This window comes from Podarcis raffonei, chromosome 17, assembly GCF_027172205.1.
Source record: "Podarcis raffonei isolate rPodRaf1 chromosome 17, rPodRaf1.pri, whole genome shotgun sequence".
Taxonomy (NCBI): Eukaryota; Metazoa; Chordata; class Lepidosauria; order Squamata; family Lacertidae; genus Podarcis; species Podarcis raffonei.
This window is the reverse complement of record NC_070618.1, coordinates 41355513-41367237: the sequence shown is the minus strand read 5'-3', so window position 1 is coordinate 41367237 and position 11725 is coordinate 41355513. Positions and strand designations below refer to the sequence as shown.

The window sequence follows — 11725 nt, the reverse complement described above, 5'->3', positions numbered from 1 at the left end:
GGCCTCAGCTATGTTAAAAAAACAAAAACCTATTGCCCATTTCAACATTTAATTAAAAAAAAAAAGTCAACCAAAAGGAACATTTTGTGAAAGTGAGGGATGGGTGAAGGGAGACAGTCAGCAGCAAAATACTGTACAGGTGGGTGCTCCTTGAAGAGCTCATTCTGACTCATTGAAACGAGTCAGCATCGTCTTGTGCAATGCTTCACGATAGGACTCTGATGCTACTGCCCCGTAAGAGCTGCCACGGGCCCCTAAGCCAGAGCCACGCACTCGTGTTTGGGCCTAGGTAGAAAAGAAAAAAGAATGTGCATCAGACATTTTTAGAGGAACAGCTTTTGTCCCAAACCACATTTCACCCAGAATGTTAGGACACCCCACTGAGGTCCCTTCCCTGCCTACAACAGACTAATACCACCACTTCGTACTTCCTTCTGGTGCAAGTTCTCCTCAACATACTGCCAAAGGGCCTCTTTCTCAATTGTCCTAATTTCCCATGTGCTGAGGTGACCTTTTCTGAAGTGGGGGCGATGGCGATGGCAGGGACAAGAAAGCTATGCCTGCAAAACTCACACCAAGCAAGAAAGCCCAACTACTTCCTCCCTACCTCCCTTATTTTAGGTTGTTTTTGCAAAAATGGGGATGTAACAGGAAGACTAAATGCTCCTCAAAAATACAAGCACTATACACTTTGCTTTATCCACAGTAACTTGAGCAAGGTATTTTGGTACCTCAATAGGGGCAACGATCCCCTGTTTCTTGCGACCCAAACCACTGCCCTCTTTCCAGCCCATGGCTTGTAGCATGCGACTGCCAATGTTGTCACTGCCAAGTCCATCCCGCGTTGGTTGTTCAAAATCCCTGTTGTAAACGAAGGTGGGAGAAGAGAGGAACATATTCAGATGCCCTGCCCTCTAACTTTGCCAACTGAGCAAAAAGGAAATAGCATGTTGCACAGAGGACACTTAAGGATGTGTCACTATGGGATAGAAATGCCTCTCACCATTACCAAAGCAGACTGCTCTAGAAGGGATCTCTTACCTCACCCTTAGTACACTTAGGGAGAACCACAGGGGCATGGTGGGACTTACACAGTGGCTGGTGTCACAGCTGAATACTTCCTTTTCTTGGGTTCTGGTGGCTCAGGAACACCATACTTTTCCCTTCGTTCAGCTGCACGATCTCGATATTTCATCTGCTGGTGGTCATGAAGAGACAGCAATAAGGCACTGGCCAGGTAACCCTCACCCTCCTGGGGCCACTCTCTACTCCAATACCCACCTCAATGTCGTTTTTCTCAAGTGCCTCAAGCTCCTGTTCTGACAAGTGTGCCCTCCGATGAATCTCCAGATTTTGCTGCACAGGGGAGAATATAAAAATAGAGACAAGGTTAAGGTGGGCACCTGAAGATTCCCACTATGTTTTATTTCTATATAAGCATATTAATAATCTACCTTTGTGTTTCAGTTGTAAGGCAGGAGTTGGGAACCTCAACTCTGGAGGCCAAACATGGCCCTACAGGCCCTTGGGACTATGTTCAAAGAAACTTCCTCCTCTGCCTCACCCCTCAGCAACTTCCCTTTGCCCTGGAGTGTTTTTGGCTGGGACAATGCCTCTTGCTTCCCTGGATGGAGGATGGGATGTCTAAAACTAGACTACTATAAAAAGGTCAAATTGACATCCAGTGCTCCACTCAGTTTTGCCTCTGGCCCTGCTCATCACTGGCATATGGCCCTCAGAAGGTTGCACAGAAGAGAATGTGGCCCCCAGGCCGAAAGACTCCTTACATCACCAAAAAACAACAACCAAATATCACTTCCAAAAGAAAATAGCTAAAGCAGCACATGGTAAATTTCAAGATGATGATAATAAATACTACTACTACTACTACTACTACTAATAATAATTTATTTATTTATACCCCGCCCATCTGGCTGAGTTTCCCCAGCCACTCTGGGCGGCTCCCAATCAAGTGTTAAAAACAGTACAGCGTTACATATTAAAAACTTCCCTGAACAGGGCTACCTGTACCAAAAACTATGTAGGCAACAACATAATTTGTAGACAGCACCTCAAACTAACGCCTCCAAATCTCAGATCTGCCAAGCAGTCCCAGGAGGATGCTAGAGTTGATGGTATCAAAAGCAACCAAGACACTTCAGCTACTGGAGTGCTGGCTGCTAGGGGCTGAGCCCTTTTGGAGCCACCCATATTTTTGGGGTAGGGACTGCCCCCCATACCCCAAAAGCATTGAGCCAAAGAATGGAGCCAAGTGCAGCATGCCTCCAGCAGCCAGCTCCTTCTCCTCCTCCTACAGGAGAGGAGAAGGAGGGTTGAGCAGCCTCTGCTGGTGGCAGAGCCATTGAGCCGTGCGGCTGCTGTGTTTGACTCCACCTCCCGCTCCTCCTGACATGTTCTCAATATTGGTCCCCCACCCCAATGGTGGTGGGGGTGTCTCTGTCAGCTGGTGCCTCTGTCAGCTACATAACTTTTTATTTTATATTTTTTATTGAAAAATAAAAATTACAAGTGCACGAGTAAGACACAAAAAAGAAGAAACAAGAAATAGTATCCATGTAGAAAACAAAACTTAAAAAAATATATTGTATACATTACAAAAAAGGGGGGAAATTCTTCTTGTAGTTAACTAAGACCTTTACGGTGGATCTAAACACAGGAAAAAAGTGCTATAAATAAGGTAGAAATTAGACCATTTTGACAAAAGAAAAAAAATCCAATGAGAAATCCAGCTTTTAAACAATTCTGGCTCTCTGGCACCATCTGGTGTTGCATATTTAAAGTGCATTCAATGCATAGTTTCTCTACTAATGTAGCCGAATCCCTAATAAAAATGAATTCCAAATAACATTGAATTTGTCCATGGCAAGTTTACATTTGTACACAACTTGTTCATGTGTTGCGAGTTTGTCCATTTCTTCAATCCAATCATTAAAGGGAGCTGCATTTTCATTTTTCCAGTTCATCAACGCCAGACTTTTGGGGGGGCGTGGAAAGTCCATTCATATTGTCCCTTTGTTAGATTCCATGTATTGGGTATATAATTGAAAAGGATTTAAGATTGCTTTGTATAGCATGTTGACCGTCTCTACAGGTGAAACTTGAAAAATTAAAATATCGTGGAAAAGTTCATTTATTTCAGTAATTCAACTTAAAAGGTGAAACTAATATATGAGATAAACTCATGACATGCAAAGCAAGGTATGTCAAGCCTTCATTTGTTATAATTGTGATGTTTATGACATACAGCTGATGAAATCCCCAAATTAACAATCTTAGAAAATTAGAATATTAAATGAAATCAGCAAAACAAGGATTGCAAATAGAGCAATATTGGACCTCTGAGAAGTAGAAGCATGCATATGTACTCAGTACTTGGTTTGGGCCCCTTTTGCATCAATTACTGCCTCAATGCGGCGTGGCATGGATGCTATCAGTCTGTGGCACTGCTGAGGTGTTATGGACGACCAGGATGCTTCAATAGCAGCCTTCAGCTCTTCTGCATTGCTCGGTCTCATGTCTCTCATCTTTCTCTTGGCAATGCCCCATAGATTGTCTATGGGGTTCAGGTCAGGCGAGTTTGCTGGCCAATCAAGCACAGTAATTCCATGGGTTTTGGTACTTTTGGCAGTGTGGGCAGGTGCCAAGTCCTGCTGGAAAATGAAGTCAGCATCCCCATAAAGCTCGTCTGCAGAAGGAAGCATGAAGTGCTCCAAAATCTCCTGGTAGACGGCTGCGTTGACCCTGGACTTCATGAAGCACAGTGGACCAACACTCTGGAAACTTCACACTGGACTTCAAGCTTCTGGCATTGTGTGCCTCCCCATTCTTCCTCCAGACTCTGGGTCCTTGGTTTCCAAATGAGATGCAAAAGTTGCTCTCATCAGAAAAGAGGACTTGGGACCGCTGAGCAACAGTCCAGTTCTTTTTTTCTTTAGCCCAGGTAAGACACTTCTGACGTTGCTCAGGAGCGGCTTGTCAAGAGGAATATGACATTTGAAGCCCATCTCCAGGATCCGTCTGTGTGTGGTGGCTCTTGATGCACTAACTCCAGCCTCAGTCCACTCCTTGTGAAAGTCCCCAACACGTTTGAATGGTCTTTTCCTGACAATTTTCTCCAGGCTGCGGTCATCCCTGCTGCTTGTGCACCTTTTTCTTCCACACTTTTCCCTTCTGCATAACTTTCCATTAATGTGCTTCGATAACAGCACTTTGGGAACATCCAACTTCTTTTGCAATTACCTTTTGAGGCTTTCCCCCCTTATGGAGGGTCTCAATGATGGCTTTCTGCACAACTGTCAGGTCAGCAGCCTTCCCCATGATTGTGCTTCCTACTGAACCAAACAGACCATTTAAAGGCTCAGGAACCCATTGCAGGTGTTATGGATTGAATAGCTACTGCACCTTTTCACAATATTCAAATTTTCTGTGATTGTTAATTTGGGGTTTTCATCAACTGTACGCCATGATCATCACAATTATAACAAATAAAGGCTTGACATATCTCGCTTTGCATGTCATGAGTCTATCTCATATATTAGTTTCACCTTTTAAGTTGAATTACTGAAATAAATGAACTTTTCCACGATATTCTAATTTTTCGAATTTCACCTGTATTACTTTCTGCCAAAATATGTTCAATACAGGACATTGTACAAACGTATGTTTAGGGCAGCATTATCTCTGTTCCATCTCCAGCAGCTAATGCCTTAGATAGTCCTTTCATAAACAAGCAAACTGGAGTCCAGTAAGTTCTAAAGCTTATTTTTTGTTGTATAAGTCTTAATCTAAGATCCAGAGACACCCTTGTTATAGAACTTAACAGAGTTCCCCATAGTTTGGTTGAAATCAAGATCTCCAATTCTTTCTTCTGTCAGCTACATACCTTGTGTAATCCTGAGAGTTGCTGGTGACGAATAAGTGCCTCCTTGCTGGGAAACTGCCTCCGACAAAGCAAGCAAGCCAGCTTGTGCCAATCTGTCAGTTTCTCTTCCCGGTCAGCAGCCTTCTCCTGCTCCTCCTCACTGTCACTCTCCCCGCTGTAAGCAGCCACTAATCCTCGTGGGGGACTCTGCCAAGTTAAGCAAGGTCACAAGACGGAATATATTTCGGCTGGAATCAGATTCAGAAGGACCCCACAGGCCACTTACCTTTGTCTCCTTTCCCTCACCCCTGAATCAGCCTACTCTACCCAGACCACCATGGGCTCACAGCGGAGAGTCAGTGCACCGTACAGCTTGACTGCCTTGGAGGAAGCCCCCACTTCAGAGGGCTTTATGTGGAAGACTTCCCTATGTTCATATTGTGCACCTCACCTATTCCCTCACCATTAAAAGGAGACAAGAGCAGAGAGTCCCTGCACCAGCACCCATTATTCCATAAGACCCAGAAGACCTGAACTGGGGATTAAGTGGAAAGGGAAAGGCTTACCAGTCTATCATCACCAGCCAGCTTGGACAGATCCATGCCACTGTGCTGCCTCTCAGCCAAAGCCCCCTGAGGATACCCAGAAAAGGAAAAAAAGAAGCGTTAACTCTAACAGAAGTTCTCACATTCTTTCCCCAAATGAACAGCATGCTTTCTTTCTGCTCACTCATCCAGCCAGCCCCTGGATGACCCACAGCCCTGGGAAGAGATCAAACACAGGTGGTTCTCCTTACAGGGCCACTTGGCCTTAATTTAGGCCAACACTCTAATTAGCATAGGCAAGACAGAAGCTTGCTTTCTTGAAAGAGACCCATCTTGCCCTTTGAAAATCACGGCTTCACAGATGTGCTCACTGTTGAAACAATACTCTTGACAAGAACTTCTCACATTAGCAGGAGAGAAAGACTAGCACTTGACACTGTTCAGTCTCACAGACAAGAGATCTGAGCAGAGCAAGAGAAGGTGGGAGATGTAGGACTCTGAAACAGATGATGCCACAAGGCTGAACAACCTGCCCTCACACCCTCAGGTCATTCAGTTTTGTTTAGGCTTCAGGAATTAGCTGCAGTAGGTAATTTAGTACTAATCTGCTCCTGGTAATGGATGAGGAGACCCAAGATGTTACCTTTTTCTCGAGGATAGCATAGCCAGCATCAGCTGTGGCCGACTCCCGCCTCTCATCCTCTCGTATAGAGGAAACTGGCTGGAAGCTGTTCTTGAAGTTCTCCTTCTGCTTGTTGAGGCTACGGGCCCAGCGCTCCATATCTTTTGCAATCTGCAGAAGATAACACAAAAGTGGGGAATAATCCAGGAGAGGGGGTGGGGGAGGAGGAACAAAGGAGTTCTTAGTCCAGGCTGAAAATAGGTGTTTCTCAAAAACAACAACTGACTGGAACAGTGCAACAGGGCTGAAAAACAGCTATTTTTTCACTTAAAATGGCCCTGGAGATTCCAAAATTAGCTATTCTCTTTCTATTCCAGTCCCTACAAGAAGGAATGCTCCTCCAGCAACTACTTCCAGTTATTCTCCAGCAATACAACCCCATGCCATCCAACTGTTTTTCAACATCTTCACCAGAATACCCGAATAAGGCCTTCCCTATGCAGGCATTCCCCCTTTGGCCACTCCAGAGAAAGAAGGCTAAACTTACTGAGAGGCTGAGGCAGCACTGTAACTACATGACCCAAGACCTAGAGCCCTGGAAGCAGACCAAAGGGCTTTTCAAGTTATGGGCAAGTAGGGGGCAGGCAAAAGTTTAAGATAAGGAGCAGCAGGTACAGAAAGGGGATGTGGGGAAATCGTGGTTCTCACCTGCTGAGCTGTTTTTGTTTTATGTTTCTCCTTCTTCTCTTTACCCTCCTTGCCACTGCCACCCCCTGGTCCACTGCCATCCTTGTGGCTGTCAGAGGCTTGGTCTGAGGCTGGGACGTAAGTACGTCTCTCACCTTCCCAATACAGGTACTGCTGCGTCTGGGCATTGTAGTAGTACTGGAAAGAGACAATCACACATGAGTCTGTGCTGCATCTTGTGGCAAGACAGTGTACCATATCAAGTTGGGACCACAGTCATCTCATGGTGGGGAAGCAGGTATTTCAGCATCTACCTTTCAGCTATCACTTCTCAGCTCTTGGCCATGCCCAGAAAGGAGCAAAGTGGGCCCAAAGAGAGGTTCAACTCACCTGGGAATTAGGGTCATAGTAAAGGCCAGTTAGGGGGTCATAATAGTAGCCAGAACTTTCATCATATTGATAGGTGGATACATCTGGGACAGCTGGAATTGGGCACAGAAAAACAGGAAATGAACTAAATAACAGCACATCAAACCAGAAGAGCACCTGATCTTGGCCCTGTTCCCTTCCTCCTGAACTAGGAATAAAAGGCTCCCAGACCCCAGCTAGTCACATCAATCCCCAGTCACTCCCAGACCCCTCACACTGGCCACATCCTCCCTTCCCACCCTCTGTTCCCTACAGAATCCAGCACTCACGGTACTGAGTGTAAGGCTCTTGCCCTACAGGGCTGGTAACAGGCAAACTGGAAGTGCTGGTGGAGATGCCTGCGTTGGGGGGCTGAGCAGTACTAGGCATGTCAGGCTTCAGTACAGCTGGTGAGACGATAGTATATGACTGAGACTGTGAGAGAGAACACAAAAAGGCAGGTTGGGAGGTACAGAGCATTGCAACTCACTCTCTCTCTCTCTCTCTCTCTCTCTCTCTCACACACACACACACACGCACACGCGCACACACACACAGTTCCGTTCCAACTGTACCGGAGCAGCAGCAGCAGCAGCATTTCCCTGGGCAGAACTTGACCCTTCAGTGCTGCCAGTTGGCTGGTATGTGACTGGCACAGCTGAGGTCTGGCTGGTACGGGGGAAAGTGGGTAGGACAGGCACAGGGTCTATGCCTGGCACACCAGGCTCCAGTGATACCTCCACTACTTCGTGAGAGAAGAGGAGACAAGAAGGCAGAGAGAGCACAGTCAGTCAGGAGGCAGAAAAAGACTTCAGGTAAGGTGGAAAGAGGAGACCAGGCCTCTTACCTGCCACTGAACTTTCACTGTGGATCTTGTCAGCCTTCCCCATAGCTGATGTCCCAGATGTGCCGCTCTGCAGCTGGGACCCTTTCAAATATGCTTGTGTGTACATTGTGGCTTCCAAACCCTGAGACCCATAGGCTTCATCCTGCTGGTAATAGCCATAATCAACCGTCTGCTCATCTTGAGCTGCCCAGGTTGCCTCACCACCCTGTGATGCCTATTGGAAAAATCAAACAGCAAAGATTCTTTCCCCACCTAGAACAATTCCTTTTAGAGGGCTTTTCTATGCTTAATGTATTCAATTACACATTTTTAGCATATTCCAAAAAATATTTCTGCATATATTAGATACAACATACTCCTCTATACTTTCTGGGGGCAGCAGAACTGCTAGGAGAGAAAAAATGTGTTCAGAGTCAAGTAGAGATGTAGTCATTTTAACTCGCATTGTGGTGCTGGTTTATGCGGAAAGATATAAACCACCTCTATCCAGTGGAGCACCACAATGGGGATGCAAATCAGCCCCACGTCAGATGACTGATCGGAATGGCAGAGTCAGCTGGGTGCACATGCCTGTATCCTCCGTGTGCGCACGCACTTATGTGTGTGAAGCATGCAGCTCCCAGCAGGTTGGTCTATGACTAACATTTCCCCACTCCTATACTAAGTCAATATGGGCCAATAGCTAATGAGGATAAGCCAAAGACATTCCTGCTACCTTGTCCCATTGTTCCTTGTTCACTACGTTACCTGCGAGATGGCCCACTGAGCAGCTGCAATGGCAGTGCTAGCTACAGAAGCAGCACTGATGCGGTTTCCATCTGATGAACTCATGTCCCTGCAGAGAGACACAGGAGTCATTAGGGATGTCTGCAGCAGAAACTGCAGCAGGCCCAATTCTGGACACTCCTATACTCACCGCTTGGAACCTTTGGCAAATTCCACATTAATCGTCTTGCCATCAATGTTCAGTGGTGGATGCAGGGCCTGAAGGATCTGCAGCAGCTGAGCTGCCTCCTGGGAGAGAGCATAGGGAGAGAAATTAAACTACCAAAGCTCTTCAGCTGGACCATAAAGAAGGCTGATCGCCGAAGAATTGATGCTTTTGAATTATGGTGCTGGAGGAGACTCTTGAGAGTCCCATGGACTGCAAGAAGATCAAACCTATCCATTCTGAAGGAAATCAGCCCTGAGTGCTCACTGGAAGGACAGATCCTGAAGCTGAGGCTCCAGTACTTTGGCCACCTCATGAGAAGAGAAGACTCCCTGGAAAAGACCCTGATGTTGGGAAAGATGGAGGGCACAAGGAGAAGGGGACGACAGAGGACGAGATGGTGGGACAGTGTTCTCGAAGCTACAAACATGAGTCTGACCAAACTGCGGGAGGCAGTGGAAGACAGGAGTGCCTGGCGTGCTCTGGTCCATGGGGTCATGAAGAGTCGGACACGACTAAACGACTAAACAACAACAAATCCCTTTCCTCTACAGCCCCCCATTCCCACTGCCTTTTTCTAAGACAGGACTGGAACTACAACATGCTGTTTGTGGCACTCACCACAATGGTAGAGAGCTGAATGAACGCAAAACCACGGTTGAGTTGTGTCTGCTTATCTTTGATAACACGGACGTTTGAGGAGGAGAGAACAGCATATGGTGCCAAGGCACTTAAAATGGAGTCCATTGTGCTATGAGGATTCAGGTTTCGCAAGATGATTGCTGTGAAGAGTAACACATGGTATGGTAATCAGAACCCTGGCCTCTTTCAACCACCTCAGAGCTCTCCTTCAACAGGATTTAAGAAATTTCACAGCTGAGAATGGATTATGGATTAACAAAGCTTGTACAAGTTCCCTAGAATTTTGCCTTCAATTTTTTGGAAGGAAAGATCAAGCTTCTGGCCCTCATTGTTGCAGAAAAAATGAAACAAAAATGTATCAGCACTTTCTGCTCCTGAGAGAATAGATGCACATTAAGAAAAAGTGCACAGAACACTGAGCACACTTTCAGACGGAGGTTGGATGGCCGTCTGCCAGGGATTCTTTAAACTGTGATTTCTGCATTGCAGGGCATTGGACTAAAGACCCTTGAGATCCCTTCCACCAGTAACCTGATGTAGAAGGAATTTCAGCTATTTCCATTTCATACACTAAGGAAGCAATGAAAGAAAACACTTTGCTGTATGACATCTTATTTTCCTGCACGCTCACCTTCCCATTGCTATTGAGGCCACTACCTCCTAGTGTTGCTGCAGAAAAGAATGCCCTCTCAGATCTAACTAACTGTCGGGTGCATCATTCCTGGGGAGGACGCAGCAGCAATGAAGCAGCCAGGCAATAGCTGCAACCTATATCACTGCCAGATTCACCGTTATGCTCTAGCCACTCATGTAGTGTTAGAGACAGAGCTCAAAGCAGATTTCACAGTGCTGTGAGCCTCTTTTTAATGCATGCCTGTCTTCTTCCATAGAGGTAAGAAGGAGTCATCACTCAGCACAGCTCTCAGTCCACATTTCCCTCATTTATAGCGTTACAGACGTTCTCTCTGCAGTTTTGAAATCTATGACAAAAATAATTACAGATCCTGCCACAACTGACTCTTAACACAATCTACTCGCTGGATAGCTCAGTTGGTTACAGCATGGCTCTGATATTGCCAAGGTTGCAGGTTTGATCCCCGTATGGGACAATTGCATATTCCTGCATTGCATGTGGTTAGACTAGATGATCCTCAGGGTACCTTCCAATTCTATGATTCTACAGTGGTACCTCAGGTTAAGAACTTAACTCGTTCTGGAGGTCCATTCTTAACCTGAAACTGTTCTTAACCTGAGATACCACTTTAGCTAATGGGGCCTCCTGTTGCCGCCGCGACATGATTTCTGTTCTCATCCTGAAGCAAAGTTCTTAACCCGAGGTACTATTTCTGGGATAGCAGAGTCTGTAACCTGAAGCATCTGTAACCCGAGGTACCACTGTGCTCTGATAGCAGAACTTGGGTTTTTTTTGGTGGTCAATATATTTAGCACAACATTCCAAAACTTGTAACATTACAATCAAATGTACCAGGCTTTATCTCCCCACAGCAGCACCCTCATGGCTATGAATCTCACAGGCTCTCAGACTCTTTAAACCAATCAAATTCCATTCTAGGGCTAAATCAGAGACCTGCCATCACTGCCATGATCCGTTGCCCTGTAAGTAACACAGGAATTGGAGCTCGCTGAGGTGGTCAGGGATGCCTAACAGGGTGATCTCAGCAACATCATGATACTAAAGTTTGTCACTTTCACTGGGAACAAGCCATAAAACTGAACAGGTTTAGGTCCGATTGCAGCCACGTAACTGAAGCTCTTATATCACTCTCCAATTCCATACTCACTGTCATTAGCATTCTCCGCGCAAGGTTCAGACATTTGTGCCACAGGCTGAGTGGACAGGGCTGCTGACACTTGGTATGGCTGTGGGAGGGGCAGAAGGCCTTGGCTGAGTTCTCTTCCTGACAGAGCCACCAGCTGGTCCAAGCGACTACCAGGTGGCAGCTTCTGCTCAGCTTCTGTTGAGGGATGGTCATAAAGAAAAAGAAGAAGAAATAATAATATCAACGGGGAGGTCACTATGCTACAGGCTACACTATGCTACTGAGCTACATATCATCAGAATGCTAAACTTTATCTCCTCACAACATGTGGACATGGCCTTCTTCACTTGAACTAACACTTTGAAAAGTGCTGTATGTTT

At 46.0% G+C, this 11725-nt stretch overlaps 1 protein-coding gene across 7 annotated transcripts in view; it reads right to left on the bottom strand.

Moving 5' to 3' along the window:
• Positions 1-32: 32 nt before the first annotated feature.
• RBM10 (RNA binding motif protein 10) overlaps positions 33-11725 on the bottom strand; it is a 49298-nt gene continuing 37605 nt past the window's right edge. For 4 of the 7 annotated variants that reach the window (XM_053371317.1, XM_053371321.1, XM_053371322.1 and 1 more), the window contains 16 exons: positions 11367-11540; positions 9544-9704; positions 8908-9005; positions 8739-8826; positions 7992-8205; positions 7720-7889; positions 7435-7579; positions 7127-7218; positions 6758-6934; positions 6071-6220; positions 5449-5514; positions 4904-5089; positions 1282-1356; positions 1092-1198; positions 732-861; positions 33-285 (listed from right to left, as the gene is read on the bottom strand). In XM_053371317.1, the coding sequence (XP_053227292.1) occupies positions 160-285; positions 732-861; positions 1092-1198; positions 1282-1356; positions 4904-5089; positions 5449-5514; positions 6071-6220; positions 6758-6934; positions 7127-7218; positions 7435-7579; positions 7720-7889; positions 7992-8205; positions 8739-8826; positions 8908-9005; positions 9544-9704; positions 11367-11540 (2159 nt within the window). In that variant the 3' untranslated portion in view covers positions 33-159. Of the gene's footprint in view, positions 286-731; positions 862-1091; positions 1199-1281; positions 1357-4903; positions 5090-5448; positions 5515-6070; positions 6221-6757; positions 6935-7126; positions 7219-7434; positions 7582-7719; positions 7890-7991; positions 8206-8738; positions 8827-8907; positions 9006-9543; positions 9705-11366; positions 11541-11725 lie in introns of all 7 variants that reach the window. The other 3 variants (XM_053371318.1, XM_053371320.1, XM_053371319.1) reach the window with 3 other exon arrangements.